The sequence below is a fragment of the Crassostrea angulata genome, chromosome 2 (genome assembly GCF_025612915.1).
Source record: "Crassostrea angulata isolate pt1a10 chromosome 2, ASM2561291v2, whole genome shotgun sequence".
In the NCBI taxonomy this organism is placed as follows: domain Eukaryota; kingdom Metazoa; phylum Mollusca; class Bivalvia; order Ostreida; family Ostreidae; genus Magallana; species Magallana angulata.
Genome location: NC_069112.1, coordinates 6,621,522 through 6,643,638, shown reverse-complemented (window position 1 = coordinate 6,643,638; position 22,117 = coordinate 6,621,522). Strand labels below are relative to the sequence as shown.

General features: G+C 32.8%; 1 protein-coding gene across 1 annotated transcript in view; it reads left to right on the top strand.

Annotated features, from left to right (window-relative positions):
- Positions 1–732: 732 nt before the first annotated feature.
- The window catches only part of LOC128172047 (uncharacterized), a 114,800-nt gene continuing 93,415 nt past the window's right edge, over positions 733–22,117 (top strand). The window contains exons 1-3 of the mRNA XM_052837818.1: positions 733–778; positions 9,017–9,220; positions 17,270–17,431. Coding sequence (XP_052693778.1) covers positions 733–778; positions 9,017–9,220; positions 17,270–17,431 — 412 coding nt within the window. The remainder of the gene's footprint in view (positions 779–9,016; positions 9,221–17,269; positions 17,432–22,117) is intronic.

Here is a 22,117-nt window from a genome sequence, read left to right as displayed (position 1 = left end):
TATAATTTATTTCAGACGACGTTAAATTTATATTTTTGTATGCAAAGAAAAAATGCTGATTATTATATCTTCAAGGATACTTGAACGATAGTAATTTATTCGACATGTTTTATACGTCATTGTTTTACAAAATAACACCAATGTGTAAGAACTGTTATTATAGTTCACTTGATTTAAAAAAAAAATAGGCATGTCTCTATTTTATGTTATTTCGATATTGTTTAGATATATCATGCTTGAATATTGTGTTAAAAGAATGCCCCGTTTAGATGATGTATTAGGTAAATATAGAAATGTGATAGATTACATGTAACGCTATCTTATTCATTTTCTCTTCCGCGTTGATCTCCATTGGTTGAATCAAAATACAATAGGTAATGCAATGTTTGGTTTCCTTTCAAAAAACTGTGTATGATCGTTTTACTTGATAAGTATAACACAGTATTTAACCACAATTTGTCTTATATAGTTTATTTTGCATTTTACCGGCATCAATGATACATTGGGTTTTTTTTTCTACAATTTTATTTGAGAGACAATACAATTTTTTAGAGGAGTTCACAACAAAAATATTTTCCTTTTTTCCATTTTTTACTGTGTAAAGGAAAAATATGGCACCGACTTCAAAAACGATATTGATTGATCGTTAAGATTTGACCAGAGTGGATTCACTTATGTTAAAACATTCTTTTCATAAATCGCTAACTCTCCATGTTTCAAACTTGGAAAGTCATGGAAAAGATTATATTACTGGGGTGCCTTGCAATTGTGACATTAGGTAAGTTTTTTAAAAAGCACTTTTTTCATATCAATCAAAGTAACAATTATCATTGTTTCAAAGAGATTGGAAAAAACCCACTTATATTGCAAAACACAAAAAAGTTATTTTCGCTTACGATTTCTTCACGTGATCTAGTCTGACTACTTTTTGCAGGCACGAAGTATCGGGGGGGGGGGGGGGCAAGGTGGGGGGGAGGGGGCTGGCCCCACTATTTCTCGCAGCAACTAATTTTAAAAAAAATACATATAAAAAAATGAATAATCATAGAGTTGCCCCCACACTTTTTGGGAGTACGTAAAATATTGGTATGATAAAACGGAAGTTAGGAGTGAAATTGAAGTTAAATATATACTATGCCAGAAGGAGGACCACAGGAATATAGAACGAAAAATCTTTTAAAATCTTCTAATAAAAAACAACGGTTAGAAAGGCTGTAACTTGCGTGGAAGCATCTTCAGAAAGAGTAGGTTCACGCTTTTCAAGATCATGAACCCCCCCCCCCCCCCCGAAACATTTTTAGAATCTTAATCCTTCTACATTGCCGAGAATTTTGTACATGGCTCTTTATATCTAATTTTATTATGGCTATCGTTGCAAACGTGGATGATTTGGCAAACTGGCCTCTTGTTTCATTTTAAATTGAGCATATATTATGACAGGTTTGTTGCAGAAGAAACGACTTTTATAGTTTTAATAATGTCTATACTTAATTAGGTAACTCATGTGAAATATTACTATCCGTTGGTGTGACGTCCGTAAAAAGTTAATCATTTTCAACTTCTGCACTTAAATCACTATTTTTTAGGATACCATTTGTTGTGTACTTGTTGCATACTTTTAGGAATTCCACACATACATCTAAAAATTCTTTACTCTAATACTTAAGAGGCCATATAGTTTTGTAAGAACCAAAAACAAGTTATGTCCTTCTTAATAAAAAAAAGTGTTATAACTAGATATCCAGCGGAAAAACTAGGCACTTGTTATGCCATTTCATATTTTTTCATTTGCATTATCCCTTAAAAATTTTTCTTTAACAAAACACTCTAACATATCTTGGAAAAATGCAATATGTTAGATTTACGTCAAAATCGAGAATCACCATTTTTATGTGCAAACAAACTGCACTACTTAATTGTACGGGGCTAGTGATGGTGTTAAACAATATCATAGGCAAATAAAGTCATGATATCAGAATGTAAATAAACGCGAACCTTTTTGGAATCAAATATATGTACAGATTGTGTTATGGTTTCTGATTAAAACAAACACAGCGCACTTTTTTGTGCACAGTAGATTGCAGTTTATATCGAGCATAGCGAGCTCTATAGGCAACATGTATGTACGAAGGAAATTCGAGTTGAAATCTGCACATTGTTCAAACAAATTTTCATGAGGCCACATGAACAGTTTCTTCATATCCCAATAATCCTTTACGATGCATAGCAACATGGTGGAGCAGGAAGGAAAATGCTTCCTATTAAAGCGCATACATATATATGTATATTCAATTCAACGATTAAAGGGACATGGTCACGATTTTGGTCAAAAGTTATTTTTTCGATTTAAGTGTTTACAATGCTTCAGTAAGGCATTTTAAAAAGGCAACCAAAATTTGAGTGTCATTTGTTGAGTTATAAACGAGTTACAGAACTTTCAATTCTTCGCTTTGTAAACAAAGCTTTTGTTTACATCTTGAATGTTAAAGTGAAAATCCTAGTTTTAAACACAAAATGAATGTGTTAATCGTTAGGAACTGTTAATTCATGCTTAAAATGAATAAGAGGATATACAAATCAGTTTAAAAAAGATTTTTACTGGTACATTGTATATTGAACCTATGTAAACTAATACGGGGCACGAGCCCTGTTTCCAAGACGAAGAATTGCGAGCCCTGTATCTTGCCTAAAACTCTAAGACTAACACCCAAATTTCATTTGATCATTAGAAATGCTTATATAAAGCATTGAAAATAATAAAAACAGAAAAATAAAATTTAACCAAAATCGTGACCATGCCCCTTTAAAATCCTTAAAAAAATAAAAGGAAACAACACATATGCTTACGTAATAAAAACTATACCTATCTGAACTTTTTTGACCCATGACATCATTGCCTTCCCGAATTTATCAGAAAATTTACGAAAACCGTCGAGAATGTTAAGTATGACGTCAGAGCGATCTCGCGCAATAATTTCCAGCGGTACATTTAGAGGTGGATCAAGCATCTGTACTGGGTGTAACGTGTAGTAAGTCCTCAGTATGAGTGTTAACGGCGACTATTCGGCTGATTAGTTTTCTTTTGATTTTTTGTTTGTTTAGTAAATACACATGCAAGTTTCATGCTTTATTTACTGTAATATAATGATCCAATTATATATGCATACGTTAAGAAGATGACAAAAAATTATTTGAAATAAAAGTTCTCATTATTATTTAATCTACATGCAGCCACATCATTTTGTTATAAAAAAAAACAAAAAGGAAAAAAAATTAAAAGTTACAGTATCTTGATGTATTTGTTGCATATGTTGTTAAACCTTTAGATAAGATTGTGTAGCGCATGTTCTCCGCCGAGCGTGCGGACTGAACATTGCCGAATTACAACACATTTCACTTTGATCCAAATGAATGAATGAAGTCCTCGTATGGAAAAGTCGTTGAAGAGTTTACAAATTTATTTACTAATTACTAATTAATTTACATATCTACGTACAAAGTCTACACATCACATAAAAAAAATCCACAAAATTCACACAAGAAACAAGCATTCTGAGAGTATTGCATAAGCAATACACGTCCCCTTCCGGTTTGTATTATTCTATGAAAGCTTCGACGCATACATCTATTTCAAAACTATTATAAACGAGACGTTAGGCTTTAATCAGAGATAAATGAACAGAAAAAATTCAAACTACATAGTTGGTATAGAAATTAAATCAACAGACTAACCCAATAGTGAACCCGATTGTAATAATACCAAAAAAAAAATAAACGATTAAATTTATAACACAATGCTTGACACTATTTTACAGATTGAACTTATTTGTTTGTTAGAAACAATAAAAGGAATGGTACAAGTAAATCACGATATTATTACTGACTACATACTTTCCTTGTTTATTCAATACACACCGAAACCAATAACGAACCCGAACATAAAAAAATATGTCAACCAGACGATACAGAAGTGTAATATTGATCTGTAGTTTGCCATTTTGAAGCTGCTCAGCAAGTTTCATATTATTCCTCAAACGCATAAAGAAAAATAGTTTGGAAAACTGAAGTGGGACAGACAGACGGATGGACGGACAGACAGACAGACGGACGCATAGGGAAGCTATAGTCCCCTCCGGTGAAAACCGGTAGGGTACTAATAAGAACAAAATTGATGTTTCAGAGGAAAGTAATTAAAACACAGATAACAACAAGGAACAAAATTAGAAATAACACAGACACGCAATAATTTACTGATTTTATTTATCATTATAAAAAAGGGAATGATAAAACATGATTGTGTTTTCATTAAAAAAACCTCAAACGGCTTTGTACTTATCAAATTAATGCTCAGTTATTGAACTAAACAATCCCCATATAACAAACATGGGACAAGTTTAGAGGTGTATGTCAATGTGTCTCCATATACACAGAAATCCTAAGTATAGACTGGATTTTTCTTGTTCTAAAAATAGGTCCCATGCCGACTGATGACAATAGAGTACCTTACTTTGAGGCAATATTACAATTTGACTTTAATGAGCAATATTCAAACTTTTTCTCAACAAATGGTTGCAGAGAGGACACCAATGAACTCTTCCATATTTTGTCAAAAAGGCATTGTCCTGTTCTTGAAAGCATACTATTCAAACAAAATAAAATTTATGACTTCATATCTATTGCTTTTATATATGTTGGCAATATTTTTGGCCAGTTTCGGGCAGAAACAAGCCAGATCAAAAAATGTTTACATTTTAATCCTCAAACGTACAAGTTTGCCACACACCCTCTTAACAATGATGAGATTTGTGTAGTTCCTTCGGCGCTCACCCTAAAAGATATTACTATTTGAGACACTGCAGCTCCGAGGTCGTCCATCCGATTTTTAGACGGGGTCACGTGACCCCGTCTATTACTTTACTGTCAGCCGAAGTCTTAAACCGGAAGGCACGCGTAGAACACATAAATTGAGTCTGTGCGTAAGAAAATAGTGCAGAAAGTTTTCATGTATTTAAGTAAATATATATTATAAAAACACGCATTAAATCTTTTCTTAAGTATTCTGTGTATAAACCAAATTTTATTTAGAAAATAAACAAATATTCTTGCTCGGGTTCAAATGTGGAATCAGTTACGTAACTGGTTGCACAACGCCGTTGACGATTCAGTTGGTGTACAAGCTCATTAATCAATAGAAGAGGTTGAAGGTTGAATCGAAATTAAAGTTCCTAAACTCAATGTGCCATATTTGAAAAGTCGTGAATTTTATTTTGACAATCTTTCACCTGAATACTACCGTATAACACTACCACGCGTATCTTACGTAACTAGTGTCTTAAGTGATCGAATAGTGGTTTTATTCGACAAAAAGCAAACTAAATACACAGTCCAAATTCGGGGAAGTCAGAGAGAGATGTTGAGAGTTCGAGAGAGCGTCGGAATTAACCTAACTTGCGAGAAGTTAGTAGTTTTATACTATTTGGGGAAAACAACTATCAAAGTAGAACAAGTGATTATTGGTTGTTGAAAAGCCCCGTAAGAAGGCGCCACCACCTTGTTACTAGGGTGCTCCAAGATGGCGTGAAGCTGGTCAGTCAGGAACCCGCCCTTAATCAGTGTACTTAGGGTCAACCAAGGTTACGACAGATATTTACTAGTAAGAGGGTCACTGTATCGTGACCAATTACTGTCATTTACCTGAGCCGATCAAAGGGCTAATTGACTTCGATTAGCCGAATGATGTATGTAATTGTTTAGTTTATATCAAACTTCACCCCCTCAGGATATTTGTGTACTGATCTGGAACATAATATCCAAATTGGAAACATACTGACCAGCAAGGATTTAATTACGGTCATTAAAGGATCATCACCTCAAAACAATATACCCCATAAATATGTAAACATGGTAGCTATTGGCTCTCTCTCTCTGACCTTCCTTTAAAGTAATATAGTCTTTGATGGACACATAATATTCGTGATTCAATTAGCATGGAATATACATTAAATAAAGGTATTTACTTTACGAAAGCATTCTATACTGATTCTGAAATTAAATGATAAAGTCAAATCACAATAGTTCAAAGAATAATATGTAACGTCCAATCAGTATAGTCAAAGTTATAGGATACATAAAATATAAAGTCCAATCACCAGTGTTTGTAATGATAGGTACATGTAACAAGGGATATTTTGTTACAACCGAACTTAATGCGCAAGCCGAAGTTAAAATCAGGACGGATTATACAAAAATGTCTTACATATTAAATAGGCGTTTCATTGGCTTCCAGTATACTTGCAGTATGACTGCTGTTCGTCTCTGAAGGAATTTTGTACATAGAAAAAAAAAACAAGTCTGAATTTGCCTTCGCGTTTGTTGGCTCTTTAATTAATTAAACTGGATTTCAATTTTGAACAATGCATTATAAGCAAAATCTATATACATGCAGATTATACATTTTGGGTGACCAATACATCAAATAAAATATACAATCTTATCGATAGAAGAACCAAGTTAAATGTTAATGTTCATGTTGTCCGGTTTAGTTGGAATCAGGATTGGGGTGAATTACATTGTGAAGTAATGCATTACATTAACATTTTTCATGAATCAGGGCATTAAATTACCATTACCATTACTTCATTTTCTTGAAGTAATGCATTACATTACCATTACATGAGTAAGGTAATGCATTACCATTGCCATTACTTTGTGAAAAGTCAATCAGTTTTAAAAAAGTAATTTATAAGCTAAATAAAGAGTTTTTGTGGATGTTTCATAAATAAAACATGCTTAAACAAATTGACAGGTTCATGTTCAATATCGGGTTCAAATTTCATGACTTATACAAGATTCCTGTTGCACTTGTAGTTCTCAAAGTAAGGTTGGTCCCGAAACATTTACACGCTAATTGCGGAGTTGCCAATCTGTTATTTATGTCTCTGATTTTCGGGGAATGATTTTTAATGAATGGAGCGGTTGTATCGTAATTCGTGTAGGTGATGTTCGAGTTTACACAAAAAGTAATAAGTGGCGAACGGATTTATTTTTACCTATAAATTTTGCATGAATCGCTGCAAGAAAATCGTGTGAGATAAGTCAGTCTAAAAAATGAAAATGGCGACCGTGACAAACCTTTTTATTTATAGTACTTGGAATCTTATTGTAAAAAGAAATATTTCTAACAACAGGTGCCTGTGTTTGTTATCGGTATACAAATATTAACTTTGTTAATTCAGCAGTTTGAGAGTTTTGGAGGTTTTCATAAACCTTGTATAACGGATACCGTCCGACTTGTTGTTATTCTCTTGGATCACAAAATTGAATAAATCTAATGATTAAAATATCTTCTTTGATATAGTTGTTTTGATTTTCCCGGTTGGTAATAATTTTTAAAATTTTTCCTTGGGGTCTTATTTTACATTAGGCCGGGATTTAGTAACATTTAGGCAAGGTACAAAGTATCAGACAATTTTGAAAAAGCCGAATTAACATAGATTGAAGTAACTAATTCAAACTCATAATTTTTGGAAGCATATTCGAGGAAATCAAGTACAATTACAAATTCAAACTTTCAAAACCCCGTCTTTCAGTACTCTTAGTACTTTGATTTTTCAGCCCGGGAGCTACAGACCAGCAGGCATGTTCCCGAAACTCTCCTAATATATGACCTAAGTTTGTTCCTAAGATATGATTTATGAAAAAAATTAGGAGCATCCTTAGACCAACTTAGGACACATCTTACGATGTAGCTTGACAGTAATTAGGAAACATATTAAGTCAGGATATTTTAACCTTCTGCAACCATTCTTACTCTTCACATTTGTTCATACAGATCGATTTTGAGAGACTTTTGTCGTAATAAATTTGCCAGATAAAGTGTAAGTGTCGGTAGTTAACACAATGTACCTAAAACCAGTAAATTTAATGTATACATTTTTAAAAATTTACAAACACTTTATTTAAACAACTAATGTGCATTCTTCGAGTGTAAATTATTTTTTTCCTAAAATTTTACGTTACATGTACAAAACACACACGTGAAAACACAACAAATGTTCCTTTAATCTGCAAAATATAGAATACATGAACATATTAAAAAAGAAATAAGTTGTGATGTATCTTGAAAATACATTTATACAGTTCATTCAACATTAAAACGTGATTTTATAGCCTTAGGGTGGTCTTAGGACAAAGTAAGTGATGTCCTAAAGTTAGGAGAAAGTTATGGCGGTTCCTAAAGCTAGGAGAGCTTCAAGAAACAGACTTAAGAGTAAGACATGTCCTAAGGTGTAATTTGGACGCACCACAGTCCTAAGATAGCTTCGTGAACATGTCTGCAGAAGATAGGTCTATCTATTGTAAGTCAAGTCAGGGTAAGTTAATGAATAAAGTCAGGGGTGAGTAGAATTGATGTTGATTCAAGTCAATTGTTAAATCAAGTCAGGGTAAGTCAATCTTTTAGTCAAGTAAAGGTTACTTTTTGGGGGGTTAGTTTTGTGTTTGTGTAGGTAGAATTGGGGCTTGAATTATCATATAGTGAAGTTCAATCAATAAAAGAATAATTTGTATTGATTTGAAATCGAAATGCATGGTTAGAATAAGAATATAGATTTATGGCTAAGTGTTCATTACCTCAATGCAGTTGATATAGGATTAATATTGGTAACGTTAATAGGCATTAACACTTTAACCTAAACCTGCCTGTTGATAAGGTTAATCACCTGGCTCTGGTCAAAACAGCTCATGTATATCATAATTCGTCATTCTGTAGATGAATTGAGATATTTTGAAAATTAAAATAAAGAACCAAAACCCACTTATTTTGTTGTTCCTTCATCAATGGATTTATTTGAACAAAAGTTTGTTTTTTTTCAAATCATTTTATTGCATATTACCATATTATATCAAATCTAACAGGACTGTGTTATGCTTACGTAACCGTTTTTTGGCCTTTTGGAATAAAATTTGAATTATTATACGAAATTTAAAACCACCAACGCAACTGCCCTTTTTACAGTAAATGCTCACGACGAATGTTCTGTCGCTGTAAACCAAACACTTGGGGATCTTGCAAAGAGAAGTCCAACCTATTTCCAGGACTCTGTTCCTCTCTGTGACTGGGATCTTACGCAGGGTTGGTACGTTGCGTTCCATTATGAAATCCCAACGACAGCACCTGATCTAGGCCACTGTGGAACAACGTACCCTTATTGGCTTGATGGTAAATAATGCTTATTTGTTGAAAGAAAAATGTAATTATAAACAAACCAACATTTTTTTTCTTCGACGATTAATGCAAATTTTAATGTAGCATTTATTGCAGATCAAAATTACATAACCCGTGTTATTTTTCTTTCGTTTAAGCGCAACTTGAGTAAGCTTTTTTTATCACATTTTGTCCGTCGTCCGTCCACCCCTCTGTCTGTAAACTTTTCACATATTCTCAAGAACTAATGTGCCAATTTTAACCAAACTGGGCACAAAGCACCCTTATGCAAAGGGAATTCAAAGTTGTGAAAATTAAAGACCACGCATTCTTACAAGGAAAGATAATCAAGAAGTATTAATTAAAAAATCCTTTTCCCAGAAAGTAATCAGCAAGGAGAGCTAAAACTTATGTGAAGCATTTTCAGGCAGTGTACATTCAAAGTCAAAAGTGAAAATCATGACCCTTAGCGGTAGGGGATGGGGCAATGGGGGTCAAATTACTGCATAGGAATATATAGAGTTAATCTTTTAAAAAATCCTTAATTAGCCAGGAAAACTGTAACTTTTGTTGAAGCATTCTCGGGTAGAGTGTATATATATATATATATATATATATATATATATATATATATATATATATATATATATATATATATATATATATATATATATATATATATATATATATAATCTTTATTTAGACATGAGAGCACAATTAGTGAAAAGTACTAATTTACATTGTGGTCCTGTATAAAACATATCTACAACAATAAGTATAGACACATAGATAAATAATGCAGATAAAATATACACACTTATCGATAATTATATTTGCACTGATTTGATATCATAATCAATAAAATTTACTTCGCTAGATAATATTGCTGTAAATACTTTGTTTTAAAAGAAGACATGATATTACATGTTCGAACACATTCTGGTAGTTGATTCCATAAAATGGCTGTTTATATTCTAAAAGAGCGCTTATAATATTCAGTACTTGATTTTGGTATATATAACAATCCACTAACACTACTTCTTGTTTCTCTAGAACCTACTTGGTTTACATATCGAAAAAAGTCATGTATTCTTGTGTCACGCCCATTAAAGTTTTAAAAGCTAACAAAAGTTTTCTGTATATAAAATAATCCTGAATAGGCATCCATTGTAGAACTCTAAAAATATCAACAGTGGACGTTTGAGTAGTTTTAACATTCAGTATAATCATGTGTTAATTTAAACCTGTAAAAAATCGTGACCTTCGAGGGTAGGATGAACCCACAATGGGGGTCAATTTTTAAAAAATAGGAATCTATAAAGTAAGTCTTTAAAAAAATGTTCTCAGACACTAATCAGCCAGGAAAGCTGAAACTTAAAGCACCCTCATGTAGTGTAGATTCAAAGAAAATCATGACTCCTTGCAAAAAGGGTGGGGCCACAATAGGGAGGGGGGGTAAATTTTTGCATATGAATATATAGAGAAAATTCTTTAAATCCCCTTCTCAGAAACCAATTGCAATTGGCCAGGAAAGTTGAACGTTGTGAGAAAGCATTTTCAGGTAAAGCAGATTAAAGTTTGTTTCAATCGTATTCCCTGGAGGAAGGATGTTGTCACAGCGTCTTCATGTGTGTGTGTGTGTAGGGGGGGGGGGGGGTAGTTGTAAAAACATTTACATAGGATTGTATAAAAATTATTTTTTAAAATCTTCTTCTAAAAAAACATTCGCCTTGAAAATCTGTAACTTTGGTGAAAGCAACTTCAGATAATGTAGATTCAAACTTGTTTTCATCAATACAGACCCTGAAACGTGCTACTACACCTCTAAAACGAACCGTACCGTTCCGTGCAAGAAACGAACCGTTACCTTCACAAAACGAAACGTACCGTTCACAAAGCGAACCGTACCGTTCACAAAACGAAACGTACCGTTCACAAAGCGAACCGTACCGTTCACAAAGCGAACCGTACCGTTCACAAAGCGAACTGTACCGTGCAAAAAGCGTGCAAGATAATTTATAATTTATGCAAGACCCGCCTCCAGACGTGCAATAAGCATGCAACTTCCATATACGGCTTATTGACCTAATGTCTTTCGATGAATACGGACGGAGATTATCGCTGACCAGTTAAGTTCAATATTTTGCTAGACTTTTACTGGATTAGAAAATACATACTAAGATTTAAAACTGTTATTCTTATTAAAACAGTTACAAAATATTTTGATTTAATTTCCTTTCTAAGACCGTAATCATTTCAAAACTTGCATCGCCGATTTCTTAAACATTGTAAACTATTAATGTTCACACAATTCGTGGTTTTACTATTTTGATTATTTTTATGAAATGTTTGAAACATTGGGTACATACTGGACCTTACATAGCTTTCAGCGATTCTCAGGAGAGAGAGAAAGATGAAAGAGAGAGAGAGAGAGATTGTTAACTGAGACGTTAAAAAATAGCGTTTAGAAATAAATACATTATGGCTAAACAAGGGTTGAAATATTATAAAATATAATTTTATATCCTTATCAAATAAAAAAAAGGATCCTGACTTAAGTTACGCGGACCTTTTGTTTTGTTAATTAATCTACAGCTAAACTTTAAACCAATGAAAAATGAGGAAAAAAAAGTATTTCAGATCATGTTTTTAATTATAATTTATGTATACCACACATCACCGGTGACTAGAGTGATTTGTACTTCAACTATTTATGTAGCAATAAATAAACAAAAAATTACTCATATCTGATATGTTATAGATAAAAACATGTACATGTACAAAATCTTAGTAAATTAAATGCAAGCATTGAACAAAAAAAAGTACACACATTCCATAAAATAACATTCAACTTTATTTCCCGCAGAGCTGGTAATGGCGACGTGATTTCACAAGAACAAAAATCACTCGTACGATATATGTGTTCAAAAAACACAACAGCGTCTTTCATCTTTGGTTCTATACACAACAGGTGTTATTGTCTTATTTTGTTTTTTGGCAGTTATTGTACTTTATAACTAACTCTGTATATTTGGACGCTTAAGTAATGGATAAATAACGAGATAGTGTTGAACATTCTCTCCGAGGGCCGAAGAAAACATTCTCTCCGAGGGCCGAAGGCCCGAGGAAGGGAGTTTTTCTCTAAACTATTCAACACTATCGAGTTATTTATCTTACTTAAAAAAATTCCCCTCACTGGACCTCAAAGAAGCAATGACCCATTCATATATCCAACTGTGCTGTAATACAAAAGCACCTAGCTCATTTATAATTCCTACAGTACCATACACAATAGTCTTACCAAACACACCTTTTATTCATGGACGAGTGAACAGGTGCTCATGTTAAAGAAAACCATTCCGCTGTACTGAGCAGACATAGATTTAGATGGTGAATTTTTTAACGCAAAGTTTAGAAGTTCACAGTTCCGGGAAAGGCACGGATACCGTTTGAATGATATTTTAGACTTGCAATGAGAATGGAAAAATCCGAATTTTGACGTAAATTAACAGTCATAGAGCGACCATATCCCTTTTATTGTTAAAACTAATGAAAAGGAGTGTTATGGTTCAAGGCTCAAAGAGGAAGTAAATATGTTATCCCAAGTCTATTAAAATTAAGAAAAAGGTAATACATGTATTTCTGCTGAAATTTCATTCGTGGCTTATCGGGTGTACACGTATAGATGACAAAATTCTGTGTTATAAATTTGGATTTATGTTGAAATACACGTTTTCAACATTTTGTCATTTTTATTTGTTTGATGCACTGTTGGATATTTGAATATCCAACTGATGGGCGGTTGGATATTAAAAATATTGAACTGCCCATCAGTTGGATATTTATATATCAAACAACCGCTGATTGAATAGTGAAAATAAACGTTGACTAAATACAATGGGTGACGTCATAGAAGTTGTTAAATAGGTGTACACAAGATGCCGGTATTCACACCTTTCCACGGACACCTGTTTGGTAACTCATTACAATCTGTCGTGTGTATAGTCTGAATATATTTTACTTCTACTTTGTTTGTTTCGTGGCTTTTCTTAATCTCTAAAAAACAAAAGAACTGTCTGTAGATATGTACACAAACAACTACACGTAAGACTATCGGCGCGTGGATCCGTAGAACAATTCAGCGACTCTATACATGCGGGATTTTCACAAATATTCACTTGCAATAAAATATCATTTACTGGGTACAATAATTTACCAAAAAACTGATTAATTATATTGTAAATAGTTGAATGGGGTTTTAACAGTTTGCAAGTAGATGTAAGCACAAACACAGCTCTTTTTTAAATTTATTTTCAATCTAATATGTGTGATGTGATATAGCGTGAAAATTTTAACCGTCGCGATCAATCTGAATACATCGTCTACAGTACAAACTTTTAGTCATTGTTTTGAAATCGTCGTGAAAACCATGAGTGAATATTGAAGACGCACATCACTTCTTTTTTCTCTTGTCCTAAGTATGCTACTGTCAGGGAAGAATTTTTTAATAAATTTCTTAGATTTGACAAAATTCGTATTCTTGACTCTCGTTCCTTACTTTGGGGAGACGACTCACTCAGTGTGGATGAAAATAAATACCTTTTTTCCATTGTTCAAATTTATATTCAAGGTAGTGGTAAATTTGAATAAACACAAATCTGATTATTCTTGTTGATAATATCTTTTTTATCTTTATTTATTCATCTAGTTCATCCCTGCAATCATGTAATATTAGATAACTTTAACTTTCTTAGAATTACTACATTTATCAATTATCTACGTACTGGTGTAATTTTTATTGTATAAGTTCAAACTGTGACGTATTTGCAATAATATTGTATTTGTTTCTAAATGTAGGGAGAGGGCGAATTAAGTTTTTATAACTTGTGCCCAATCCCATTGTAATATATAATGCAATAAAATATGTTCAAATCAAATCAACCATGAGTCTAAAATAAATGAATTAAATTCATACAAATAAAAATCTAATGATTCCAAATTGTTTGTACACAATTACATACACTCTCAGAGAGAGAGAGAGAGAAAGAGAGAGAAAGAGAAAGAGAGAGAGAGAGAGAGAGAGAGAGAGAGAGAGAGAGAGAGGAGAGAGAGAGAGAGAGAGAGAACGAGAACTTGTGTGTTGATTATATTACTTAAATTAAAGTTTTATCACTGAACTATGTTATTTCACTTTAGGTTTCTATAGTTGGTCATTTGCGCGGGATTTTATCTAAGGACTCCACGTGCTTCGCCTGTCAATCAGTTTAAATATAACAGTACAGATCACGTCATATGCCGCGTGCTACTTGGCTGACGATCAGAGTCTTTTTCCCTCGCTGTCGTATAATTTTTTTTGCTAGATAAATTCATAATATATTTATCACTTTAAACATTCATTTGTTGATTACCGTGTATTTTTCCGTGACCTGATTTCTACAAGTCTGTGTGTAAAAAGGTAAACATAGAATATAAACAGGTTAGTCAGCATCTGTAAATCGTCAGCTAAATCGCATGCATACAGTGAAGAGCGGACACTTGTTCAACAGAATGATAAATATCGCCATTAAATGCTATTGACTTGTGTATATCCAGTTGCGTACATATCGTAAGAAACATGTACATGTATAGTTTAACGGAAAAAAACCATACTATTAGTCATATGTTGACTGCACACGCGATCTTAGTTCAGATGAGATAATCGATGACGGGTTAAATGTAGGTATGATCTGTGTATATGAACAAGTGCAAAAAATCATAGAATTAATATTTAAATGAATAAAAATTCGTGTCAGAAACTATTTAACAGTTGATTTTAAGATTTCTTATCTGAAATTCATTGTTTATCTTATCATTAACTGCGTGTAATTTTACATCGTCTATTCACTAAGGGAATTTGATCGGCAATAGTACTACAGTAGTACGCAATAAAGAATGAGCATACGAATTATGAATAAAGAAAAAAAAGGTGCTTGTAAAAATAACAACTAGCCGAGAATCAAGACAACGATTAAGGAAAATTAAGAAATATCGGAATAAAGTCGGGGCAATTTTTATAGCAATTTTAAATGGATAAGAAATATTTAATGACTTCAATTCAAGTACATGTATAGAAATAAAAACTTAAGATGCTTTGTAAAATTGTCGACAGCTCGCTAAATTAACAAAAATATATCGTATTAAAGTCAAACAGTTCTTTTAATTTATCTTAATGATTACAATTATCTGAAATTCAATACTAATTATAACAGACCAATAAAAATAAAAATTATCCCCGCTTCCCGGTTGTCACTGAGTATACGTTTCACAAAAAGTACATGTATCAAAAACACGGATGAAAGTTCTGATTTTAAATAGATTAAAACACATCTGTAAAATATTATATAAATAAAGTAACAAACTTTTTTATTATCATATGTCATAATTACCATCTCGCTTAAAAAGGCCGAACATTTTTACCGGGTGGTAAATCTCAGGTGAGGGCGGGGCTTAATTATTAGAGAGGTGAAAGCCTCCGGGGCTTGCAGTCTACCGTGGTCGTAAACGCTGCTAATCGCTATACACAGGAAGCAAATTAATACACAGGAAATAAAGAATTAGTCAGAATTGGTCTTAGTTTAAATATCTTATTGTTCTAATGACCATACGAAGCGATTTTATACGGAAATGGTATGTGTTGTCCGAATTTTCTCTAAGCACACGTGTGTAAAATTGAAAAAATGCAGTAAATTAATTCTGCTATAAAAGCATAACTCAGTACATTGTGTTTAGCGCTTGACATTGTTTAAAAACTTAATTTTAACAATTATAATAGTATAAGAAAACCATACGATCAGTATTAAAGAATGTGGAATATAAAGACAGCCATTATACGATCGACAATTAATGGAGTTCGTTTTCCATGGAGTGACGTTTACATGCACCAACTTCCAACTGAGTGAATTACCAGTAAATATAGCTTTAGTAGCACTAGCACAGTGTACGTTTGTTGTAAAAAGAAAATTTTATGTTTTGGAGCTGTCCATGCATTTTCGCGGAATTTATTCGGTCACACACATTCATTGACAAAATAATTCAAATATAAATTGTGCGTATTTTCAATCACTGAATAATTATTTTTCATAATCAGTTTTAATACTGGTAATGTTTAAAAATCAATTTTCAATTCCCCCTTTTTAATACATGACGGAAGATATCAAAGATAACGTTGTTAATTGCTAGTCAACAGAAATCAGCGGACCTGGCAAGATCACGCTCGGACGATCACGTCAATCAATTTGGGTGCTATTGTTTCAAACTTGATTGACAAGCGGCATCATTTTGAAGTTTGTACAGGTAAAAAAGGGGGCGTTTGTAAAATGTTCGGCCTTTAAGTAGAACGGGCAAAAACTAAACGAAATTATATCGAGAAAAATCAAAGCGTTCAGGCCTAGCCTACCTCATTAATAAATCGCACTAACCGTTCACAAAGCGTGCAGCTGTTTCTAGCAAAGCGTACCGTGCAAGAAGCGAACCGTTCCGTTCACAAAGCGTACCGTACCGTTCACAAAGCGTAACGAGCCGAACCGTGAAACTGGTGTAGTAGCACGTTTCAGGGTCTGTACCTTGAGAGTAGGTGGGGGCAAAATTGGATGATTCATAATGTGTATTAAGTTTGGTGTATGTTTATATCCAATTTATAAACGACGATTTAGTATCTTTTGGAGAACTGCTATGCTCAACATGTGATCTGAATATAAAACCATCTTGTTTGAAAAGGGACTTGATTATTAATTTTAAAATATTCAAAGGTAAATATTTTTATTACTATTTCTAAGTATAGAGAACCCATATGAATTATACTATATAGTCCAGATAGTTTTTATTATGACTCCATTAAGCTGATTTCATCATACCTATTCTTTTTCAGGTAAGCGATGTGGCCCATGGTTCTCTTGTTTTTCAATGTTGCTACCTTTTTATCTCTTAATTATTATTTTAAAAGATTTGCATATTTTTGTTACGTCTATAGCAAAATATACGTTTACTATTTAAAACTTAAAATTGTTTTTGATTCGATTCATTTAGATACATTACCCAAACCAAATGAAACAAAAGATGCTAAAGTTTGTCAAGTCAATTTCGAGGGTCAGTGTTCACGGCAACACAATATCAAAATAAGGAACTGTGGTACTTTTTTTGTTTATGAACTAAAATCTTTAAACAGTTGTCCATCAGCCTATTGTTTTGGTAAGTAGCCTTTTAATTGCAAAGTTAAAAAATAAGTTTTATTAAAAATTACAGTATTGGAGAAAAAATATATATTGTTATGTAGTTTTATTTTTATTTAAACTGAAACACTAGTTTTTCATTTAATTTACTTTTGGAAATTATCCTAATGTTCTAATACGTTACGTAATCTAGTGATTAACAAGATCTATGGAGTAATATTTTTTTCCCCTTATTCTTTAAAGAGAAAACGAAGTCATGTAAGTAGTGATAAAATCAGTTATGAAAATTAAAGCATATATTATAATGGTAAAATGTATTTATTTTAATTGATCACGGAATGTAATGTATTAATAAATCAAAAAATGTATCAGTAGACATTTTTCCTGAGTAACTGTTTCCGCATATCTTATAGTTGTTAATTTTTGTGTTAGTTGTTCTTATACATATCAAAATACACATATCAAGGCTCTAACATTCGATATGCATTAAAACGCTTTAAAAAATCAGTGAAGACTAATTAAACAATTAAGCCATTATTTATGAAGCAGCAGAGTATAAACGCATACTAATGGATTTTTATGATATAATCAGGTTATACTGGTCACTGCCAACAAAGCAGAAAACAAGATTTTCTTTGTTTATAAGAATCATTAATAAAAACGTAATTTAGAAAAACTTCAATTTTATTCAACTTACACTTATAGTTCGCTTTTTAAGGAGGATATTCCTCAAAATCATATGTTAATTTTAAATATTTGCAATATTCCAAACAAATTGAATTTAAATTGAATTGAATTGAACATACTTTATTGAATAAATCAAAAGGATAAGACACAAGTTCTAAAACTTAGATAGTCCTCTCCTAGTAATGAAATTTTATAAATATTGCCATACATTGAATATATTGAAATATTGAATATATTGAATACACATGAATATACATGAATAAACAATCTACTGCATATATAACATCACCTTATAAATTCAAACATTTTTTGAAAAACGACCACATTCACTCAAAAAAATTTGTACTGTCTTGAAAATTTCAGTGTTTTGTATATTTGTCAACGAATCATCCCCCCATAATAATAAATGTGCATCTATAATGTGTACGTAACTTAATGTCAACAGCTTATTCATTAGAGAATTCCGAGCTCTTGTATACTTTTTACAGACAAAAAACAAATGGTATGCATCTTCTGATAAGCCACACGAACAGTTTGGACTGGCTATTAAGTTACAGCGGAATAAGTCAGAATTTAAAATACAGTTGTGTCTCAAACGTGTATGTGTTATGTTTAAAAATCTTTTTCCAAATGAAAGATGTTTCTGAGGCTTTACCGTTTCATTGTATAAACATTTTTTGAATATTTTAATAGAGGTTGCCTCCCTTGTATTAAGACTTAGGGCTTTCCATCTTCTGACAGTATCAGGAATAAATGATTTATTAAATAGTTCTAATCTAAATTTTGGAACAGAATAATCAAGAGAGTTTCTAGTTGTGTACCTTGAAACACTGCCTCTTGTATATGGTACAATGTTTTGTATGTAAGTAGATACTAAGTTATTGTGCATTTTGTACATAGTTATTAATTTAGCTCTATTTCTTCTGTGTTCCAAAGGTTCCCAACCTGTTTCAAAATAAATTGAGTTTCTTGAAGCAAAACTTGTGAGTCCAGTTACTATTCTTGCGGCATTTAATTGAACCTTTTCCAATTTTTTATGTCCATCTGTGTGCAACCAGCCCAAACTTCGGCAGCATATTCCAATTGTGGTCTAATAAAAGATACATACATTTGTGATAGAATATCCCTTGAAACAGACAATTTTAGCTTTTTAAGTAACCCCAGTTTTTTGTAAGCTTTTTCAACAATGTTATCAATATGTTCTGACCAACTTAAGTTTGAAGATAACTGTATATAACTGTAACTAAATTTAAATTACCTTACTTAATTTACATACCTAATCTTTATAAAAACAAATACAAAACAAATAAATATAAAAATACATAGCGGGTTTTACCCAGCCTCTTTCATTACTCCTTAATAAATATTACAGCAGTGGAGGAAAAAGATATAAGATAACTGAACTACAGTATATTTAAGAAGTGGTGTATATTAGATGTGGATGCTAAAGCATTTCAAAGGATCTTTTGAATTTCTTTTTATGACAAAAGTTACTTAATACTAAGATCAATAGCACAATATTATATCATGCATTCACTTGTGCTCTGCGCTTCGCTCCGTTCGTGTTCTCAATTCAAAAAACACCGTTGGTTCACAAAGCGTTCGTCTTGCGCTCACAGAAGATACATGTAGTTTATTTGTTCTTCCATGATTTCCAATGAAACACATTGTAAGGATAACTCACGAGACACTCCGAAATAGTTGTTCATCGTGCGTTCACATATCATTTACTTATCGTTCACAGCTCCCTTTGGGCTTGCGTTATTTTTACGCTCTGCATTTGCTCATTAAGCGCTCACCAAATTCCGTTCAGGTTGCGCTTACCATTCTCTCAGAGTGCGTTCTCTGTTCACTAACTGTTCAAGTGGGAAAGAAGAACGCTTCAAGGACTGTATATCCCAGTGAACTTGACATGAAAGTGGTCACAGAGTCTGCATCATATGGTTAATATTTTGATATTTTACCGGAAAGGGACATCGAATGTAACCTTACAACAAAACTTAATGATAAACATAATAACTTCAATTTTTTTAAGTCAATTTTCCTTAGTTAAATAGCAACACACCTTCATCATAAAGAGTTTTTGCCTCTGTTAATTTGATACGCAAGGGCATGCCTTACATATAAACAGTTTTTGAGACAAGTCAGGCTACCTACAAACAAGTTAATTAAACAGGACTATCAGCAGTCTTGATTTAAGTTATCTTTTGGTAAGCTGTATGATCGATACAACGACCTTGTCAGCAAATACTGATGCTGAATGACATTTTTTATACCTATTGGTAAAACAGATTGAATAACCTAATTGTCTATGGAGTTTTCCTTATTTCCCTATAACGACAAAGAGCACAAGGCGGGAGTGACAAGTCAGAAGATAATGCTCATAATGTGATGATAACGAACAGGGTTCGAAATAAAAGGCCCAAAGGAAAAATATAAAACAGGAGCAATGCAGACAGGAACCTCTAGAATATTTGAAGGAAGGATCATGGGTGCCATGGAGTTATTAGCATCATCTGCTGACCTGTCACACCCAGCGTGTGCTCTTTGTTCTAATCGGAGAAACAATCCGTAGACGTAGATTAATGATAGTGTAACAATGACAAATCAAAGTACTGAAGTTCTGACGGGAGTTGATTTTATCGATTATCATTTATTTTAAAATCAACTTATCTTGCATGGCAATTATTTTCTAGTCTGTATTTGATTTCGCACTTTTTTATCATATGAATTTTAGACTTTTCCGAAAAGAATTTCGACAAACCCCATATGAATCATGTTGTGTAATATTTAAAGATAAATTTCAAACTATGTATAAGTAATCGAGGGCAATTCGAAAAATTTTATGGATCCAAGCACTATTGATATCGAACTCTAGTCTCGTTCAACCACGCTCGTCTGTCTCCGTTAATCTCCGACAAGCAAGAGAGCCTTTCAGCTTCTCGGAGATTTACGGAGACAGCCGAGCGTTTGGCTGAACGAGGCTATATTATGAATTCATGAGACTATAAACATATTTTAGTTGTTGGTATATTGTTGTTTTATTAGCTCACCTGAGCTGAAAGCTCAAGTGAGCTTTTCTGATCACCCGTTGTCCGTCTGTCCGTCCGTCCGTCCGTCCGTCTGTCCGTCCGTCTGTCTGTCCGTCTGTAAACGTTTTACATTTTGATCTTCTTCTCTAAAACCACTTGGTCAAATTTAACCAAATTTGGCACAAACCATCCTTATAAGAAGGTGAATATAAATTGCAAAAATAAAAGGCCAGATTGTATTCAAAGCGGAGAAAACCTCGAAATTGTAAAAAAAAGGGGGTGCATTTTAAAAAATCTTCTTCTCAAGAACTACTTAGTTAATCTTAGCGTAATTTAGCATAAATCATCCTTAGGGAAAGGAAAATATAAATTGCAAAAATTATAGGCGAATTCTGTTCCAAATTTGAGATAATTGCGAAAATACTAATAAATTTGTATTTATCATCTGTCTTGGTAAGCAGTTATCCTTTGAAAAATATCTCTTTAATTTGTGAAAAGGTTGATCACCCGTTGTCCGTCGTCCGTCTGTCTGTCCGTCCGTCCGTCTGTCTGTCTGTCCGTCTGTAAACTTTTTACATTTTGATCTTCTTCTCTAAAACCACTTGGCCAAATTTAACAAAATTTGGCACAAATCATCCTTATAAGGAGGTGAATATAAATTGCAAAAATAAACGGCCAGATTGTATTCAAAGCGGAGAAAACCTCGAAACTGTAAAAAAGGGGGGTGTATTTTAAAAAATCTTCTTCTCAAGAACTAGTGAGGTAAGCTTAACGTAATTTAGCATAAATCATCCTTAGGGAAAGGAAAATATAAATTGCAAAAATTATAGGCGAATTCTGTTCCAAATTTGAGATAATTGCGAAAATACTAATAAAGAATGGCTCGTTATTCCATATATCGTAGACTGGCAATTCATTGCGATAGACTGGTCTTATGACAGGCATCGCCAGTCTACCGCATCTCGAAAACGAGGTTCTTTGTTTGA